Here is a 19,401-nt window from a genome sequence, read left to right on the forward strand (position 1 = left end):
CAGTGGAGGAGATGATGGGGGAGGCAGCAGTGCTCTGAGCACCCAACGTCTGCCTGCGGCGCCCCGGGAGGGCACAGGGCAGGGCCCAAGGGCGACCCCAGGGCCTGTCCTGCAAGGGGACAGATCCTGAGGCCCAGGGTGCTCCACGGGCTGGGAAACAGCGAGGTTGCCCTGGCTTTGCTGGCCCTGGAGTGCTCCCTTGCAAGGCAAGGGGTGTCGAGCTGCATGCCGAGCTCCTCTGGGCTAGCGTGTGTCCTCTCTGCTCCCTGCGACAGGGTCCTGCTGCGCGTACGAATGCTCTACTACCTGAAGGCTGAAGTGCTGGGGGAGGCCGCGGACAAGGCCTTCGAGGGCACCCCTGCCAGGTAGGGCACCCGTGGTGAGCCCGTGCTGCTGCTCGGGAGCAGGGGCAGCGCTCGAGCGCTGTCACAGCTGCCCCGGCCACCTCCACGTTCACAGCAGCCCTGAGTGGGCTGGGCTCTGCACTCAGATCCCCGGGTTTTGCCCAAGCCAAACATCCCTCGGTGGCACTGCTGCCTGGGCGATGCCTCGATGGAGCTGGGCTCAGGCGGCCACAGCACAGAGGGTGCCAGGGATGCGCCACAGCCCGCAGGGAGAGGCCTCCGCAGGCCTCCACCAGTGTGGGAGCCGGCTGGCACGGTGCCAGCTGCCCACCCCCAGGGCTCCTGGAGCAGAGCAGCCCCCTGTTCTTACGCCCAGACCCATCCCCATCCCTGAGGACAAGGGGCCGACAGGCTCTGTCGATGCTGCCGAGCCCAATGGCTGCCAACTCCCCGCTGTTTGCAAGGGCTCAACGCTCAGAGCTTGGATCAGAGGTGCAATACGCTGAGCTTCGTTTCCTGGGACAGGGGCCCTGGGCTGGGCTGGGGGTTTGTACCCCCATGAGTCCTCACAGAGGACGCGCTGTAGCCCACCTATCAGAGCCTGAACCGGTGACTTTGAAGAGGGTTTCTCCCAGGAGATGCTCCTGAAGTCTGTCGGGAGCTCCCCTCGGCATTGCTGCCCAAGGGAGGAGGAGAGGGTGTGCAGGGAGGCAGCGGCTGCGCGGAGCAGCGTGCGGCCCTGTGTGCGCACGGAGGAGCGAAGCGCCCGCGCCAGCCTCCCCCTCGCTGCCCCGCCCTGCCCCTCGTGCAGCCACGCTCACACCGTGTTCCCTGCAGGGAGCTGGATGTGCTGCTGCCAGACATCGACTACGTGGAGATCCCAGTGGATTGGTGGAACGCCGAGGCGGATAAATCTCTTCTCATCGGCGTGTTCAAGCACGGTATGTAGCCCTGTCCACAGGGCGGTGCGAGCGGGCAGGGCAGGCCCCAGTGCTGCGCTTGGCCAGGCCTGTGGCTCGGCTGCCTCCCGTGTTGTGCCGGGAGCGACATGTTGTTGCCACATGAGTGCCTGTCCCAGGAGCCCCCCGCCTGGCACCAAAGCCTCCTGCCCCTACCAGGGGCTCGAGGGTTTTCCTTCCCCGCCGGCTGGCGTTACGCTGCATGGTGGAAGACTCTTTGCTGGCTACACCAGGGCTGCAGACCACCCTGGGGGAGCGTTCTGCTGTTCTGGGGTCAGAATTGCCCTTGTAGGCACAGATGCAAGAGGAGCTGTGTCCACAGTGCGAGGGGGCTGTCCGAAGCAGGCTCAGGCCTGAGACTGATGCCTCCATGCTGATGGCTGCGGCCGTTGCAGGTTACGAGCGGTACAACGCGATGCGCGCAGACCCGGCACTCTGCTTCCTTGAGAAGGTGGGCATGCCGGACGAGAAGCTGCTCTCCGCGGAGCAGGGCACCAGCGACGGCACCCAGGACACCACTGAGAGGTGGGCAGCGCGGCGCGGCGGGGAGCAGCCTGGGCGCATATGCACAGCCCACCATGGGGCCGGGCCGGGCGGGCTGGCTCCACTGCAGGGTGCGGGGGCAGCCCCACGTACGGGAGAGCTGGGCTGTGTCCCATCTAGCAGACACAGGCACGGCCAAGGAGGCTGCGTGGCAGGCGCCACGACTCACTCTCTCTCTTGCGCAGGGGGAGCATGGAGAAGGAAGAGAGCGGTGAGAAACCGGACAGGCTGCCGAAGCAGGAGGTGAGTGGGGTTCTGCCTCCCCGAGAGCTGCCCTGGAGCAAGAGCCGTGAAGTGCTGAGGTGCTGGGTGTCACCGCAGCAGCAGGAGCCCTTGACAAGGGGGACGGGGGCATCCGCAGAGGAATGGTCCCTGGGGAATGAGAGCAGGGCCAGGCCGTGGCGCTGAGAGCGCCCGTGGGGGTGGGCGGTGCGGGGTCTCTGCCTGGTCTGCTGGGCCCTCTGATGGCTTCTGTCTGCAGGACGTCGTGGCTGATGCGGCGGGCGAGGCCGGCGACAAGCGGGATGAGCCAGTGGCAGGTGAGGCTGGTGAGGCCGCGAGTCCCGTGCGCCCATCACCGCGAGGCCGCGAGTCCTGTGCGCCTGTCAGCGCGCCCAGGGAGCCCCGGGGCTTCCAGCCCGGGCTCAGACCTGGGGCCAGGGGTCAGGGCAGTCCTAGGGCTGCCATCCCAGGTGCGTTCTGGCCCGCAGCTCATTTTCCTACCCTGGAATTCCCTACCCCTTTTCTCAGCCCCTGGGCCTGCTACAGGGAAGCTCAGACCCGGGGCGGCTCTGAGCCAGCAGTTTGAGGGATGCAGAAGCCCAGGGATGCTCAGGGCAGCCCCTGGCTCCCGGAGTCTCTTCCCTAGAGCTCCCTATGGGAAGGGCAGGGCAGGAGAGCACTCGGGCAGAGGGAGCCATGGGGATGTGGGGCCTGTGACTGTGCAGTGTGAGTTACATCCTAATGTCCTTGCTGATGTTTGAAGCCCAGGATGGCTCCGACTCAGACAGATCCTGCTGGCCTGTCTCATCTGCCCTCACAGCCCGGCTGCGGCGCCTCGTCACTGTCTACCAGCGCTGCAACCGCAAGGAGCTGCCACCCCGCGCCGACATGCTGGGGCCCGGCAGCCATGGGTACTGGCTGCAGGACGAGATGTTCAGGAGAGCCTCGGAGATGGACTCAGCGAGCAAGGAGATGCAGAGGAGGTAACGCGGCGGCCCTGCGCAGTGCGTGCTTTGCAGAGCTGTGTGGGCTGGCCTCAATTCCTGCGCCCCAGAGCTCATCCAGGAAATCTTGCGGTAGTTGGATGTGGGGTCCTTGCAGGAGGGACATGGGCTGCCAGCCTCTCCCCCTCTCCCATGCCCAGGAAGGACCTGCCGTGTCCTTGGGCCTCCAGGTGCAGCTGCTGGGTAGCAGCTGGTAACAGCTTGAAAGGAGGAAGTGTAGGGGGACAAATCGAGCATCTTCTGGAGCAAATCCAGCACCTGCCGGGCCCAGGACTGTCCTCCAGCGCCAGGGCTGCTGCTGGGCTGTGTGCCAGAGCCAGGCCACGCAGTGGATGAGGGTGGTTGAGGAGCGGGGCACAGCCTGCGTGGGCAGCTTGTTCGGCCCCGCGCTACCCCATCGGCCTCCTGCTGCGGGCTCAGAAGCCAGTGGGTCCCGTGGCAGCATATTGCAGTGGGCTCCCCTCCTGCAACGTCCCAGGAAACAGAGGAACAGCGGGAGCGTGGCCTGGCACCTCCCAGTACGGCAGCAGAAATGGGGTTCCGCTGGTATAGCTCCGTGTCGAATGGGGTCTTCCCTCACGCTCTTTTTGAGCACATCTCTCTGTCACTGGTCTGCTGCCCGCAGCCCCGCATGCCGGGGGAGCAGGGCCGAGCGATTCCCGCTGGCCGTTGGCCGCTCTTGCTGGGCTGTCCCTGGCTCCCGCTCATCGCTGCTTCTTCTCCCCATTCCTGCAGCGCTCCCAGCTGCGCGGGCTCCGCTCCGAGGTGGCCGTCAATTCCAGTGGTGGCAATGGGGCTGTGCGGGGCACCAGAACATCCCAGCCTTCCCTGCTCTTCAGCCCCTGGCCCTTCGTCTCCTTGTGTGTGAGGTCTCCTTGCGGGGTGGTTCCCGCTAGGCCCATTCCCAGCAGCTGTCAGTTTCAGGCCTTTAAAAAGCAGGCTGCTCTTTGGGCTCCTTCTGCTTGGTGATTTTTGATTAGCTTCTTATTACCTGCTCTCCTCTTTGGAATGAAGTCTCACTGTGGAGGGCTCCCTGGCGAGTCGGACTGCTGGATCTCAGGCTGTTTTGTCTGGGAGCGCTGTGGGTGCCGTTAGCCCCTCTGGCCTCCCTTGTCGTGTCACTGCTGCTTGCTAACATTTGGCAGGGAACTGCAGGTCAGAGGAAATTGGATTTGACTTTCCTTCTCACACGGCGCTCGCTCTCCTCGCTGTGACTGGCTCCTGCTCTTCCTGTGCAGTTTTTAGCCTGATCTGTCTTGTCCAGCCTGCTTTTCAATGGCCTGTGTGCCCAGGGCTGCCTTTGCCTGGCTTAGGCAAAGGTGGGCACTTCCGTCGAGTGATCCCCATGTTCCCTGTTGACGTGAGAGTTCAGAGGCTGAGGCAGGGTGAAAATTGCGGTGTGAGAGCGCTGCAGCGCAGAGCCCACGGCTGCTCCCCTTTGGTGGGGAGAACGTTTGCCTGTCACCCCGCAGTCCTGCTCGCTCCTGTCTGGCATTCACTATTAGGACACCCAAGGCAATAAAGCTGCTCCTACCTCACGTCCTGCGTAGGCCAGTTGCACTCCATGTGAAGGGACCTTCCTTGCTCATCCCTGGCACGGAGCCGTCCCGTGGCAGCAATGAGACCGAGCTGAAGCAAGCCGTCGAAGCAGCCCGGCGCCTCCGTAGGTTCTCCTGGCGCCGGAGTCCCGTGGCAGTGCAGAGCTGCGCGCTGTGTTCAGGCAGCATCACGAGCCTCTGGCGCCCACGCGCCATGCGCCCGGGGACACAGCGTGTGCGGCCGTGGTGCTCTGCCCCTCGGCGCAGCCCTGCCACTGGCCCGGCGCGAGGCTGCGCGCGACGTGCTCAGGGCTTGCTGTCTCCCTCCCTGCCTCTCAGGTGGACCAGGAGGGAACAGGCAGACTTCTACCGCACCGTCTCCTCCTTTGGGGTCGTCTATGACCAGGAGAAGAAGATCTTTGACTGGGCCCAGTTCAGAGCCATCTCTCGGCTGGAGAAGAAGACGGATGAGAGCCTGGAAAAGTATTACTACAGCTTCGTGGCCATGTGCAAGAATGTCTGTGGCCTCCCACCGTGGAAAGACGATGGTGAGTTGAAAAGGCTTGACCGGGGGCAGGAGGGAGCAGCAGGTCCAGGTATGACCAGGTGGGCTAGAAATGGCCCAGGCACTGAAGAGCAGAGCAGGGGAGCAGTGAGGGGCTGAGGAAGGCTGGAGCCGCGAGCCAGGCGTGCGGCAGTGCCCAGCGCCAAAGCCCTGCTCTGCACAGTGCGCGTGCTGTGACTGGAGAGCTGCAGCGAGGCCCTGCCTCACAGGAGCCACCTGCATCCGTCTGCCTTGTCACCGCTGCACAGGTGACATAAGAGGGAGATGCCAGGGTGGAGGAGGAGTTCCCAGGTTTGCAAGCGCTCACATCTCCTCCGTAGTGGAACAGAGGGCTGTTGGTGCAATCTGTATTGCTGGTTCCCTTCCACACAACTTTCGCCTGGGCTGGACGGTGTCCCTGTGTCACCTGTGCTGTGGCCCTAGCTAAGTGAGAAGCTCTCAGTAGGAAAAAGGGAGTCTGATCCCTCCGGAGGAGGAGTGGGGAAGCCTGGCAAACACAGCAGGCATCTGTGTTCCAGCAGTGTCTTGCAAAGCCCCAGAGCACTGGCCCCATGCAGGTGATGGGAAATGAAAAGCTGCTTGGCAATTATTTAAACACAAAATTATTTGCTTTTAGCAATATCAGAAAGGATCTCATCTTAAACATGCCAGGAGGACTGGTCTCAGGTGCAGTGCCTTAGAGGCATGTGTCAATGCGCCTGGATTAGCTGCTTCTCATCCACGAGCTGCGTGAGTTGAGGGCATACCACTCATGGGAAGCTGCTGAGGGGTGCCAGGGGCCCGTGGCCCAGGGAGCTGCTCCACTGGCAGCTCCACACACAGAGCAGGGCTCAGGCAGGACCCAAACATCCTCTGCACCCGCCGCTGCCTTGCTGCTGATGGAGTCAGGAGTTTCCTCCAGTGGGGCCCGTTGTTTACAAAGGTGTGGAAGGGGAACGCTGACACGGGGAGGCGAGGCTGGAAAGCACTGCCCCCGCCTCACCAGCAGCCTGGGCAAAGGTAACTGCCCAAGTAACCCCTGCCGGTCCTGCGGCGTGGGGCCAGGGCAAACACAGGCCATCCCCATTACCGTGCGACACGTCGGTGTCCAGGACCCACCAGGGTGGGTGTCTGAGGCGGGCGGCTGCATCTCCGCAGGGCTCTGTGGCGCCCGTGCGTGTCCGCGGGTGCTGTCCCCGTGGGCACATGCCGCGGCAGCGCTCGCCGTGACAGCGCCGGGCCTTCCCTCTGTGCTGCAGGTCCTGCAGACCCGGACATCTACGTGGAGCCCATCACGGAGGAGCGCGCGGCCAGGACGCTCTACCGCATTGAGCTGCTGCGCAAGGTGCGCGAGCAGGTGCTCAAGTGTCCCCAGCTGCACGAGCGCCTCAAGCTGTGCCGGCCAAGCCTCTACCTGCCTGTGTGGTGGGAGTGCGGCAAGCATGATCGGGACCTGCTCATCGGCACCGCTAAGCACGGCCTGAACCGCACGGACTACTACATCATGAACGACCCTCAGCTCTCCTTTCTGGATGCATACAGGAACTACGCGCAGCACAAAAGAGCAGGGATCCCAGGCCCGGAAGCCCTGTGCTGCCTTTACCAGACTAACTCCAAACTTTACAGCTCCCCCCTCTATAGCCAGGTGGACCGGGCTTGCGAATCCCTGGAGAATGAAACCGAGAGCCAGATCAAGCTGGAGCACATGGACAGCGCCATGTGCCAGGCTGGGGGCAGCCCCCCGGACACAGGCTGTGACATGTTCCTGTCCAAAGTGCGGGACATCATGAGCAGTAGCTACGATGAGAGCTCCCTGCCAGACTCGCTGGTGTGCATGATGTATGAGGACAAGGCCTGTAACAGTGAGCAGAGCTCCCTGGCCCGAGACAGCCCCGGTGGCACGGACGCTGCGGGTGACGGAGCTAAACTTGCTGAGGGCAAGCTGGAGGGGGACGAGGATCCCTCCGGCAGCGAGGCAGAGGCCATGCGGGACGCCTCCTTCCTAGAAGGTTTGCAGGTGGGCTGCGAGGGAATACCTGCTCCAAATGAAGAAGCGGAGCCGTCGCCTTCTCCTGCAGAAGATGACCCCGCCAGGGATATCCCCACAGAGCTCTGCGACACCCTGCAGCAGAAGGGAGAGCTGCCCAGCTGTGGGGCAGCGCTGCCGGAACGTGGCGCCGTGGAAGGGGTCATCAGCGTGGGGCTCTACGGTCCCAGTCTTCATAACTACGAAATAAAGGTTCCCCCTGAACAGAGGTTCATTAATTTGCTGCAGGAGAAAGGCGTGAAAGCAAAATCGGGTCCAAGCCAGAGCCATAGCGAGGAGGATGAGGAGGAGGAAGATGACGATAACTCTGAGACAGCAGCAGAGGTGGTGGAGGACTTGACTGGTCCAAGCGCCAGGGGCAGTCGTGACCCCGAGGCCAGTGAACTTAGGGGTGAGGAGCAGAACTCCAGCCTCCCCACGCCTGAGGACACCTGCCCAGCAGATGGGCACAGCGACAGAGCGTCCCTGGGACTGGGGCCACTCGAGGGACTGGGGCAGCCGGCTCCAGGAGAAGGGCAGGACCAGGGCCTGGAGGAGGAGGGCACCCTGCAGCCCTCCCTGGGGCAGCCTCCAAGCCACCTGCTCCAGCCTCCTATGGAGCCGCTGGAGGCAGCGCCCGGCCCGGCCGGTGGGGACGCCTGGGCCCGTGGGGCCGAGGCGCACGCAGGCTGCAGAGATGCCGAGCGCCTGCGCCTGCAGCAGGACATGGGGGAGAGCAGAGAGGAGGAGGAGAAAGGCAACGGCGGCCAGAGCCAAGGTACAGTGCAGAGCGAGCGCCCTGCTGCTGGCGTCACCTCCACGCTGCCTTCAGCACCGAGCCTTGACCCGCTGCCAGGGAGAGCCTTGGCTCCCGCCTCGGGAATCGGGGCTGCTCCGGCTGCTGGGGCTTTGTTGATGGAGGAACCAAGGGCTGGCCCTTCCCAGCACTGAGTCCCCCAGCCCTGCTGCCCTGGGGATGGCCACAGGCTGCAGGATGCCCTGGTTAACAAGTGGCTTGAGCTGGTGAGGCTTGGGCCTTGGTTGGGGCTCTGGCCATGTCACTGGCAAAGGGACAGGGACCACTGCAGTAGGAGCCCCGTGAGATGGCCTTGCTGAGCAGCACCGATCCCACCATGAGCCAGGAGTGCCCCATTTCTTGGTGGCTCATTGGAGAATGGGGCCCTTGGGGGAGCTGCTGTGTGTCAGGGTGGGAAGATGGGGAAGCTGCCCCCGCTCCTGAAGGGTGGCCAAGGCAGGGAGCTCATGGGCTCTCTTCTCTGTCGCTCTCGGTGCAGACAAGTACCTGGAGGAGGAGAGCAAGAGTTCTGCCTCTGTCCTGCATGGGGACATCGACGACCTTCAGGATGCCCGTGCACCCACCATAGCGCAGCTTCTGCAGGAGAAGACGCTCTACTCCTTCTCCGAGTGGCCCAAGGTAGCTTGCAAACAAAGTCTGTGCATGCTGCAGGCATTGAGCAGCGAGGCGTCCCCAGCCCTGCTTCCTCATGCTCTGCCACGGCTGCTCTGGCAGAGCACCAGGGCCTGGACAGAACTGCCCAGGGGCATTTCCCTGCTGAATCGAGGTCACAAGGCTGGGTTCATGCTTGATCCCAAGAGCATATACGTGAATTGAAGTCCTAGCCTGCTTTTGCTATGGTCCTTATTTGTCCCTGGCCTTGCAAAGGAAAACACCCGTATTTGTGAAAGATTTAGGACTTGCTGCTTCCTTCCAAGCAGTCCTGGATGACCAGAAAGAAGTCTTCTCCCTGGGGGGTCCCATAGCCTCCCTCGTGACCTGCTTCCTGCTCCTCCTCTGCCACCCACATCTTGGGCTGTATATGAAGAGATGAACCGTGATTGTTTTCCCACTACTGGCCTTTTCCTGCTTGTGCAGGCAGGATTTTGGTGTCAGAGTCCCATGGAGCTGCGTGGTAGGTGGGATTTTTGGCTGAGAGGGGTATTCTGGGTCTCGTGGTAGCAGCGCCCAGCCATGGTGTGGGACTGAAGCTCCCCAGATGTGTCTCAGGACTATGCAGTAATCGGCCAAGTTGACCTGTGTTTGTGCCACCAACCCTGTGGCCTGCCCGTGTCCCACTCCTGTGTCTGTGTTGGAGCACGGTGGCTGGCGGAGTTGCCACCATGGAAAATTCCTCTGTCCAATTGTGCTTGCAGGACCGTGTGATCATCAACCGCATCGACAATGTCTGCCATGCCATCCTGAAGGGCAAGTGGCCCTCCTCTAGCCAGCAGTTTGAGACACCGAGCGTGATGGGCGCCCCGGCTGCTGCCAGCAGCGCCAGCGGCAGGGGCAGCTTTGCGGAGGCCGAAGGCCCGGATGCCACCTTCAGCAACGGGGTGTTAATCTCACAGGTACGAGGAGGCCCCGGGAGCGCCGAGCGCTCCTGGTGAGCTCCCCTTGCTCCCTGCTGTCCTCCTGCAGTGAGGCCGCTGCTCCCTGCGTGTCCAGAGGCTGGAGAGGCGCTTCCAGAACTAGTGCTGGAGCTCCCGGCACAGGCAAAGAATGGGAGGGGGACGTGGGGACACTCTCCTGGTGTCCCAAATGGAGAGGCATAGGCACTGCCCACTGAGCAGTGCTCTCGTCTTCTCTCTCTGGTGGGCACTGCACAGAGCCAGAAGCTTCTGGCCTGGGACAGCTGGTCCCTCAGCAACTGACAGAGCACCCTGAGCTGTGTCACCATGGGGAGAACCCACTGTGTCACTGGGTGCCACTGCACCCACTCCCGCTGAGGTGTGATGATCTTGGAAAAGGCACCTTCCAGTGGAGAAGTGGAGGAGCGTGAGTGCTCCCTGCAGAGCCCGCTGTGTCGGTGTCACGAGCCGGTCCCGGGCAAGGCCTGAGCAGCTGTGACCCTCTCTGTGGCTTTGCTGTACACAGGAAGGGTTCCTGGCCCCTGCCTTTGTGAAGGATGAACGGAAGCACCGAAGGCCGTATGAATTCGAGCTGGAGAGAGACGCCAAACAGAGGAGCCTGGAGCATTTAGCAGCAACCCACGTTCATCCACCCATCGTGCTGAATGGCTGGCGTGACTCAGCCATGGACCTGTCCAGAGCCTCTGATGGCTCACCAGGAAATTCCTCTCCTTTCCCCTTGAACACAACCATGCCCAAGCTGGGGACTGTGAACGCCCTCCAGGGCTCGCTGGGCATGGACTTGTCTGGCATTCTCCAGGCAGGGCTGATCCATCCTGTCACTGGGCAGATCGTCAATGGCAGCCTCCGCAGAGACGATGCTGCCATGAGGAGGAGACGGGGCAGAAGAAAAAATGTGGAAGGGATGGATCTCATCTTCTTGAAGGAGAGGCCTCTTCCCAGTAGGCTGCAGGTAGGTTGGGGCTCCCCGCTTTCACCTGGGTCCGGTGGAGCCAGCACAGCTGTCTCACGGTCCAGCTCTCCCCTCGTAACATTTTAGCCGCCTCCAGGGCAGCTTGAGTTGTGCTGAGGCAGGCAGAGGTAGGTATTTCTCAGGGGAGGAAGGGAAGCCCAGTGGTGCACTGCCTCAAGTGCTGGAGTGCTGCCGAGCACCGGCAGCAGCAGGTGTCTCAGCCGGGGGCTCTGGGGTTGACAAACCTGAGGACGATCCCTTGGAATTTCCCCTCTCCCTCTACCCCAGGATCCCCCCAAGGAAGGGAGGGTTGCTGGGCCAAGCCCTTTAGCTCATCTTTAGGCATGATGTGGGGATGCTCCAGTCCCTCCCTGCCGCGAGGGCGGTCAGGCAGCCCTGCAGAGCCCCTGGGGCTGGCTCTGCCAGCGCCGTGCTGCCCAGCGAGCTGCTGCCCAGCGAGCCAGGCCGGGGCTGCCCTCTGGAGAGGGGCAAGCAGCCTGCTCGTCCAGAGCTGGGAGGGGAGGCCGCTCTCCGGAGCCCAGGGGCCTGGGCTTTTGTCCCGGGGCAAGTGATTGCTTCTGGCACTCTTTTCCAGGTGGGTGCAGGAGCATCTCGCAGGTCGTGCTGCCCTGCGTGCCAGCGGCGTTAGGGGCTGGATGGGAGCACGTGTGGTTGGGAACAGTCCCGAGGAACATGTGGATTCTGAGGACACCCTGTGTGGTGCAGGGCTGTGGAACTCTGTGTGTGGGGCCGCTGCTGAGCTCTCCCTGTTCCTCCCTCCGCAGCAGGATGCCCAGGAGGAGCAGGCGCAGCCTCCGCAGAGCAGCCCGCTGCCGGATGTGCCGGGGGCTGCCTCCTCCGCGCCGCCCGCAGCCCCGGCCGCGCTCGGCCACGCCGAGAAACCCGGCCCGAATAAGAGTCTCCTGGAGTGGCTCCGCCAGCAGTCTGACTACACCCTCGAGGTTCCTGCCTTTGGCGCAGTAAGGGCAGCCTGCAGCTGTGCGCATGCGCGTGTTGTCCTACGTGTCAGTCTTTCCTCTGGTTGCTCCTGAGCTCAGGCTTTCTGTGCAGTGGAAATGCAGCATCTTTCCTTGCGGTGCGACTCGCAGCGTCCCCCGGACTGGGGAGCTGAGCACAGCAGTGACAGCCACTCACAGAGCTGGGCGTCCTGCCCCAGGGAGGTGCCAAGGACCTGCAGGTCTGTGCCGCAGCCCCCACGCTGCACAGTTACTAACAGTGTCTCCTGGAGGAGCCGGGCTGCTCGAAGCCTGTGCGTGTTGCTTCCTGCCAGTGTTCTGGTATGAAATGAGGCTTTCCATGCCCTGCAAGGCCCTGGCAAGCTCAGCCCTGCTCTGCCAGGATACCTACCCAGCGCCTCTTGGGCTGGCCAGCCCCGAAACAACAGGTTTCCTAGAGAGGAGTGTTTCTTACCTTAAAAACTGCACAGAAGCTACCGCGTCGCAGGCTGCTCCGGCTGCAGTGTCACAGCCCTGGGCTGCACAGAAAGCAGAGCAGCAGCGAGAGGAGCGCAGAGCCTGGCCTGGCTGGCTGCCCTCCTGGGCAGCACTGGGTGTCCCAGCCTGGCTGCTCCGGGGCGTTCGCCTGGTCCTCCCTGCTCAGTCATCTGGGAGGCAGTGCGCAGCGGGAAAAGCTGAAATAAAAGTAAAGCAAAGCGTGGATGAGCTGAGAGGAACAGGGAGCTGTGGCAGACTGAGGGCACCCACAGAGCGCTCCGCTCTTTGGTAATTAGAGGCAGCCTCCCCTTTTACAGATGCCTGTTAGGAATTTGGAGCAGATTGCAGCCTTAGGGTTGGAGGGGGCATTAGATGGAGGTGGAGCCGTCAGTCCTAAGTGTAAAACCACCTTTATATCTGTGGAAATCAACTGAGCTCATTTGAAAACTGGCTCGGGGAGGGAGGCCGGCTTGTGCTGCTTCTCTGACCGCTCCCCAGGCCTGCAGGGACCCCTGTGTCCCTTGGGTCACTTGGGACATCACTTGTGCCCTTCCCCTGCAGGGTTTCTGGCCTCGCAGCCCCACGCAGCCGGCCTGTCTTGGTAATGTTGTCTTGTTTGCACTGCAGAATTTTTCAGACAAGCCCAAGCAGAGGAGGCAGCGCTGCAAGGACCCCGCCAAGCTGGACGTGGGCTCGCTCAGTGGAGAGGAGCGGGTGCCTGTGGTGCACAAGGGCACCGGGCGGCGGGTAAGCACAGGCACATCCTGCTCTGACCTCACTATCCTGAAACGCCATCCCGAGCTGGCCTGGGGGAACGTGTTAATCCAGAGAAGCCTATGGGTGTGTCAGGCTGTTGTCTGGAACAGACATTGCCCTACACTGGTAGAGACCTGTCAATATAGGTGACTTTCCCTGGGGAGTAAGTAAAGGCTGAGTGTTGCCAAGTCTCACAGCAGCAGAGCAGTCCAGCCTTTGGCTTAAAGGCACTGTCCGCATAGCCCTGGTGTTTGTCTTGTGTTGGATTTGAATTCACTGCAATATTGTAATATTTCAATGTGTCTCAAGTGTCTTTGTTCCTCCTTACAAGGCACAGGAACATATACTGATAACCCTTCAGAGTGCAATATATGCAGTAAATATGAAGTAAATGGAGTTAATATGCAGTCTGAAATGCTTCCCCTTGCTTATGGATATATGCTTACTAAACAGCTAGGAACATCAGTCATGGGCAGTGTATCCCCCGGCACATTAACAGTGAGCAGGGATGTTCAGGGAAACTTTCCACCCAAGTATCATTTAAAATGCGCCTAGGACAGCACAAGGCTAGAAGGTGACATTAGAAATAGTCGCCTCAAAAAGCAAAGCCAAACAGTTAAAGAGGCTGGTTCAGCCACATCTGTGTTCCCCTATGCCATGCCTTCGAATTTGGGAGGTTCGTCCAGCTCTGAGTATTTCTCTTAAAAAAGCCCTCTTGCCACCACTCAGTCCCCTTATTTGCAGGGAAAGCAAATGCAGGAGTTGGGACAGGCCTCAAAGAGTCCCTTTCTCCCCAAACGGTGTCACTGGAGGCAGCAGTTGCAGCCCCAGGGACGAGCTGGGAGGTGCTGTCGCCTGTCACAGCACAAGATGGCAAGCGGGCCACAGCCTGCGCAGGGAAGTGTCGAGCAGGGAAGCACCGGCCCCGGTTCCTCCCGGAATGCCAGGGCCTCAGGGCCATCCTTGCTCTCCGAGGGAGCAGAGGCAGGACAGGCTCCTGAGCCCGGTTCGTGGCGTTTGCAGGGTAGCACCTCCGCCACCGGCCGCGGCCCCTGGGCTTGGCGTGTGCCCGGGGTGCCAGTGTGCCCTTGGGTGTTGTTCTGCTTAACTCTCTCTGCATCGAGGCCCTCCCTCTGCTGTGTTTCGTAGCTGGGGGGAGCCATGGCACCAGCGCTGAAGGAGCTGCCAGGGTGGCTCGATGCAAACCTGGAGTACGCGGTTGCAGCTGACTGGGCTGACACTGTTAAGCTTTCAGTAAGTGAGAGCTCTGGGGGAAACGCGCATCCTGCCACCCTCCCTTCCCACCCCCCGTGTCCACAGCCCGTCGCAGCGGAGGGAATGGGGCAGGACGCAGGGCGCGCGCGGGAGCCGGGGGCTCAGAGTGCGGCCGCCGCAGAGAGGGCTGCAGCGGCTCCGGTGAACATCCAGAGCGCGACACAGCTGGGAGCCTTGGGAATGCTCCGTGGGAATGCCTGGGCCTTCCCTGTTTGCTGTGTGCATCCCTGTCTTGGCAAGTGGCAGAACCCATGAAGTAGCCCTTCACCCTCCTGGGGCTGCCTTTGCCAGCCTTGCCTTCTGCCCCCTTCCCCCCACTCCTTGCTTTTGCCGTGGTCCTGTGCACGATGCCCTTGTCGAACAAGGGCTGCAAGGAGGAAACAGATGGCTTAGGGGTTTGTGCTGCTCTCAGACTGGCTTGTAATTAATGCTGGAAATGTCTCAGCTCCAGAGCACTGCGCCCAGGCTGGCCCAGTGACACTCCTGGCACCTCAAGCTCCATTTGCAGCAGCTGCTTTGCTCCTTGCCGTGTGCACATCGCCACCCACACGGGCATTTCCCTGTATCTGTTGGCGTTTGCGCCCTGAGGCCCCGTCAGTGTGTGGCTCTGCACGTGCACAGCAGCCAGTGCCCCCGCACACACGGAGTGGGGCTCGTGAGGTGCCCGCTGGCGCCCGCAGCGTCCGGGCGCATTGGAGCAGGGCAGGCGGTGGTGCCGCATGGCAGGCGGCGTACTGCCAGCCCTGCAGGACCATTGGGGCAGCTCCCGCACGTCACGCAGCACCGTGACGGCGTCCCGCGGCCGGGGCTGTTGTGGGAGGTGGCTGTTGTGGCGTGTGCGAGTGTGCAAGGCCGCTGCCTCGAGGAAGGCACAGAAGAACGCTGAAACGTCTGAGAGGAGAACGCTGAAAAACAGCGCTGGAAACGGTGCTGTGGATCTGCCCCCGTGGTTGTGTGTCGCAAGAGAGTCTCGCCCAGTCGTGTTCGTGGGGTTTCCTCCCGTGTCTGAGTTCTCAGAACCACCTTTCTGGTGCCTCGGGGGAGATCTGCCTGTGACTTCACCTAGCAGCATGCACATCGTCTGCGTGTCATCTCGTGCAGCTTTGCGGTTTTGCAGAGCATTGAAAATTGGATTTTCCATCTAAAAAGATGTGGTTTTTCACTGCAGCTGAAGGCAGAAGCGCTGCGGGGCTGGGGGTGGAGTTGGGTCTCTGGCGCTGCTCGTGCTCTGCAAGGGCCTGGTCTGCAGCAGGAGACGTGTGAGGGCTGGGCACGGAGCCGGCGGCTGCTGGGGACAAGGGGCTCCCGACTGTGCCACGTCGTGCTGGGGCCTCATGTGCGCGCTGCATCCCATGGGGGGGGCTCCTGCAGCGCTCCCGCTCCCTACGCGGGGCTGTGTGGGCTGGGCTGGCTGCACCGGCGGGGACTCAGCTGCAGGGCGGCAAAGGCAGCTTTTGTCAGATGCCAGAGTAACTGTCAAGCGTTTTCTCTTGTGTGTGTTTTACTTTCAGGGATACCTGCCAGAAAGTAAATTCAATCGTATCCTAACAGAGCCTGTGCTCCGAGATGCTGGGCCCCGCCGGAGGGGGAGAAGGCCCAGAAACGACCTCATTAAAGGCCCCGGCATCGTCACAGATTCTTCTTCTGGAATGGGACCCCTGTTCATGAATGGACTGATTGCTGGCATGGACCTGGTGGGACTCCAGAACATGCGGAACATGCAAGGGATCCCCCTGACGGGGCTGGTGGGCTTTCCCGCCGGCTTCGCGGCGGTGCCCGCCGGTGAGGACGTGAAGAGCACCCTGAGCATGCTGCCCATGATGCTGCCCGGCATGGCCACCGTGCCACAGATGTTCGGCGTGGGGGGCCTGCTCAGCCCGCCCATGACAACCGCATGCACCGCAACTGCGGCGGCGGCACTGACAAGCACAACGAAGAGCCCCACGGCCAACCCCGAGAAGGCTACCGAGGACAAAGCGGGCAGCCAGGAGGCGAAAACAGAAACTCTCTCGGAAGAGAAGCCTGGCCCTAGTTCCTTTTCTAATCAGACAGAATCCGCAATAACTACCAGTAGTCCTGTAGCTTTTAACCCGTTCCTTATCCCAGGGATGTCCCCTGGACTGATCTACCCGTCGATGTTCCTCTCCCCCAGCATTGGCATGGCGCTCCCGGGCATGCAGCAGACCAGGCACTCGGAGGCAGCCAACGTGGAGAGCCAGAAGCGGAAGAGAAAGAAAGCGAAAGGGGACGCAGCAAATCCTGAGCCAGAAACTGTGGTGCTGTCTGACAAGGAGGCTGCAAACGGTCAAAACTGTACAGAGCCGACACCATCCTCGTCAGCAGAGAAGGAGCAGGAGGTACCAGCAGAGGCGGAGCTGAAAGAAACAGATGACACCAATTAGAACTCTGGTTTCATTTAAAAGATTGTGGCTTGTAAGGTTCTTATCCCATAACTATTTGTTACTTACCCTCCCGCCCCCACTTCACCTTCATAAACCTGTGTTTCCATGAGTAATGCTATCTACCTAATTCCCTGTACGAAAACTATGGTGACATACTACATGTTAATAGTTGCAGGGTCTTGCCACTTTATTAGATAAACAGTGTTGTCTAGCTAGTGTGGGAGGCACAGAATTTGCATTTTGTTTTCCGGTTGTTCATCCCAGCCAACAATAGCAAATCCAGGACCTGGTCACCCCCAAAATCACTCACGTGCGGGAGAAGGAAAAGAAGCAAAAAACAGAGCAGAAGAAATGTCTTTGACACTTGGTCTAAGTGCAGACAAGGGTATTTCTTCCTACAGCGACACTGAATGGAAAAGCCTGTATTTGGGGGTAAAAAGCACAGCTATAGTAAGTGCTAATGTGTATTTTTGATTTAAAGTATTTCCCTATTTTATCATGGTTACTAGAATAGTAGTATAGACAGAAGTATATAATTAATGATTGAAAATGCATATATTCATTTCTTTGAAACAAAAAGGCATAACTGGTAGTGATACAATTTCTTTACCACCCCCACCTCAAACTTTTGGAGACAAACTACGGTGAGTGAAAATATTATGTAGACACTATTTTGTATTTTTTAAAACCAAAGTTTGGTTTTCTGTTAAGTGGAGTTTTAGTTGCCCTTTCCTTGGTAGTTACAAGAGCTTTTCAGCGCAGGCTGAAAGTGTTTTTTGCACATCTTGCATGACTTTTATTGGGATTGCTGTACCTATAGCTACCAGCTCTTCCTCCTCCTGCCCGCGTCCCGTTCTCATCCTTGGCACTAGTTGTCCTCTGTGGCAGTAGGAGCGCTGTCCTGTTCCTTTCTCCAGCCCGGAGCAGGCCATGCTGATTTTAACGCTTGTATACGAACACTGAGGCTTTTTGAGTTCCTGCACTTGGCAGTCTCGCCCCAGACGCGACATCGGTCCTGTCGGGAGCCTCGGAGAGGCCGTGAGCAGTGCCGCGGTCCCGAGCGCCCTTTGCCAAGGGCTGCTGAGCTTTCCAGAGCTTGAGTTCCTTCCTTTCGAGCGCGCAGAGACCGCCTTTGCTTCCTCCTCCCATTCCTGCCTAGGCTCTCTGCTGTGGAGCGGTGGTTCCGAGCGGCCCTGCGGCGGATCCTTGTGGTGACAAGGCCGTGGGTTCCACGTCCCCCTGCCCGGCCGTCCTCGCGGCGCTGTGCTCGCACCTGGGCTCCTTCCCGTTTGCAGCTCGTGGTCTGAGACTTGAAACACAACCCTGGCGCGGTGCACGGCGCGGCAGCAGCTCCCGAGGGGCTCGCAGTGTCCTAGCAATCGGTTTCACATTTGGTTGTCACAATTTACTGTATTTTTTACTTATTTTCTGTTACAGTTTTGCTAATTTATCAGATGGTCCAAATGTTTTGACATAACTATTTCAGTTTGCATTATTTATTTATGATGCTTTTTGTCATTGTCTTTTATACATTTGGGGTTATAAATTATGTACATGTTAAAATTAGCATCTCAAAGAAGTCTGTTACCCATGATCTAGAAAAAAAAAAAGAAAAAAAAAGCATTTGAGGTTATATTTTTGTGGAATTTATTCCCAGTTTTCTGGATTGGATGATTTTTCTTTCCTTTCTTTTTAAAGTGTGTAACCAGTCATAATGCACCTCCCAGGTAATTAAATGTGTTCTATTTAATAACATCCTTGTAGCATAGATACTGTATCACTGTCAACAGATTTCTTAGAAATGCTGCTATCTCTATTTAACTAACATTTTGTTCAGTTTTGCCTCCAGTGGAAGCAGAAAGGGTTTTTTCAGCTGTTAAATCCAAAATCAATATAATTTATTTATGTAAAAAAAAATAATAATCACATGATTGATATATTTTTGAACCTTTTAAGTACTAACTTTCTTTTTATTCCGTAGAAGAACATGTACTTGCCCTAAATCCTTAAAATACAAATGCTATAAAACTTCATATATCTTCAAAGCCTTACTGTGAATGGATATAGAAATCTCTTCAGAGTCCATTTCTTGTACGGGATGGTTTTTCCAGGGTTACACTCATAAGGAACAGGGTTTAAAGTGAAATTTATTTAATTAGCCAGCATGCTCTATACCTTGTTCTTACTTATCGGACATGTATGTTAAGTCTCTGGGTGTTTAGGCTTCTCTTTGACTGCTATTTTGTGACCCTTTTGCAATCTGATATACTCTGTGGATTATTTAGACTGTAAGGCATAAGTGGCTTATTATTTTCCATCATATCCAAAACAAATGCCAAATTTTCACCCGTTTCCATGGATTCTCACACAAACATACATTCTTCACCAAATGTGCTAACAAAAAAATAAACTGTCTGTGCTCTTGAACATGGATAAAAAGAAAAGGATTTAAAAGTCAGATTTTTATTTTTTTAATTTAGTGACTAGATGATGCTTATCTTTCAGACTTGGCAGAGCCTTGCTACAGATGTATATAATTTTTTTTCAGCAAATATATGTGAATGTTGAATTCACCTGACTCAGTGACAAACGTTGCCTTTCTCTCAGCATGGCGCTGCCGAGGCCAGTGAGCATGGCCCGGTCCCTCTCGGCGGGTGGCTCGCGGCGCTGCCGCTGCACGGCCCTGCGAGGCACAAGGGGCAGCGGGGGCTCCCCGTCGCCGTGCGGCCCTGCAAGGGCACGAGGGGCAATGGGGGCTCCCCGGCGCCGTGCGGCCCTGCGAGGGCACGAGGGGCGATGGGGGCTCCCCGGCGCCGTGCGGCCCTGCGAGGGCACGAGGGGCGATGGGGGCTCCCTGGCGCCGTGCGGCCCTGCGAGGGCACGAGGGGCGATGGGGGCTCTGTGTCGCCGCTGCAGCCGAGCAGACACACGGGGCTGCCTGGGGGACCGGCATCTCCGTCTGAGCCTTGCGAAGTGCTGGTAGGTGCCCGA

The 19,401-nt window shown here is 59.2% G+C and overlaps 1 protein-coding gene across 1 annotated transcript in view; it reads left to right on the plus strand.

Annotated features, from left to right (window-relative positions):
• CHD6 (chromodomain helicase DNA binding protein 6) overlaps positions 1-16,884 on the plus strand; it is a 55,713-nt gene extending 38,829 nt beyond the window's left edge. Inside the window, exons 25-38 of the mRNA XM_088536037.1 lie at positions 276-365; positions 1,182-1,285; positions 1,699-1,828; positions 2,032-2,089; positions 2,328-2,385; positions 2,832-3,051; positions 4,950-5,158; positions 6,414-7,958; positions 8,476-8,615; positions 9,353-9,550; positions 10,077-10,523; positions 11,312-11,503; positions 12,605-12,724; positions 15,520-16,884. Coding sequence (XP_088392163.1) covers positions 276-365; positions 1,182-1,285; positions 1,699-1,828; positions 2,032-2,089; positions 2,328-2,385; positions 2,832-3,051; positions 4,950-5,158; positions 6,414-7,958; positions 8,476-8,615; positions 9,353-9,550; positions 10,077-10,523; positions 11,312-11,503; positions 12,605-12,724; positions 15,520-16,410 — 4,402 coding nt within the window. The 3' untranslated portion in view covers positions 16,411-16,884. The remainder of the gene's footprint in view (positions 1-275; positions 366-1,181; positions 1,286-1,698; positions 1,829-2,031; positions 2,090-2,327; positions 2,386-2,831; positions 3,052-4,949; positions 5,159-6,413; positions 7,959-8,475; positions 8,616-9,352; positions 9,551-10,076; positions 10,524-11,311; positions 11,504-12,604; positions 12,725-15,519) is intronic.
• The last annotated feature ends 2,517 nt before the right edge of the window (positions 16,885-19,401 follow it).

Source organism: Tinamus guttatus, unplaced genomic scaffold (genome assembly GCF_059628265.1).
Source record: "Tinamus guttatus ecotype Peru unplaced genomic scaffold, ASM5962826v1 Tinamus_guttatus_pri_ptg000650l, whole genome shotgun sequence".
NCBI classification, from domain to species: domain Eukaryota; kingdom Metazoa; phylum Chordata; class Aves; order Tinamiformes; family Tinamidae; genus Tinamus; species Tinamus guttatus.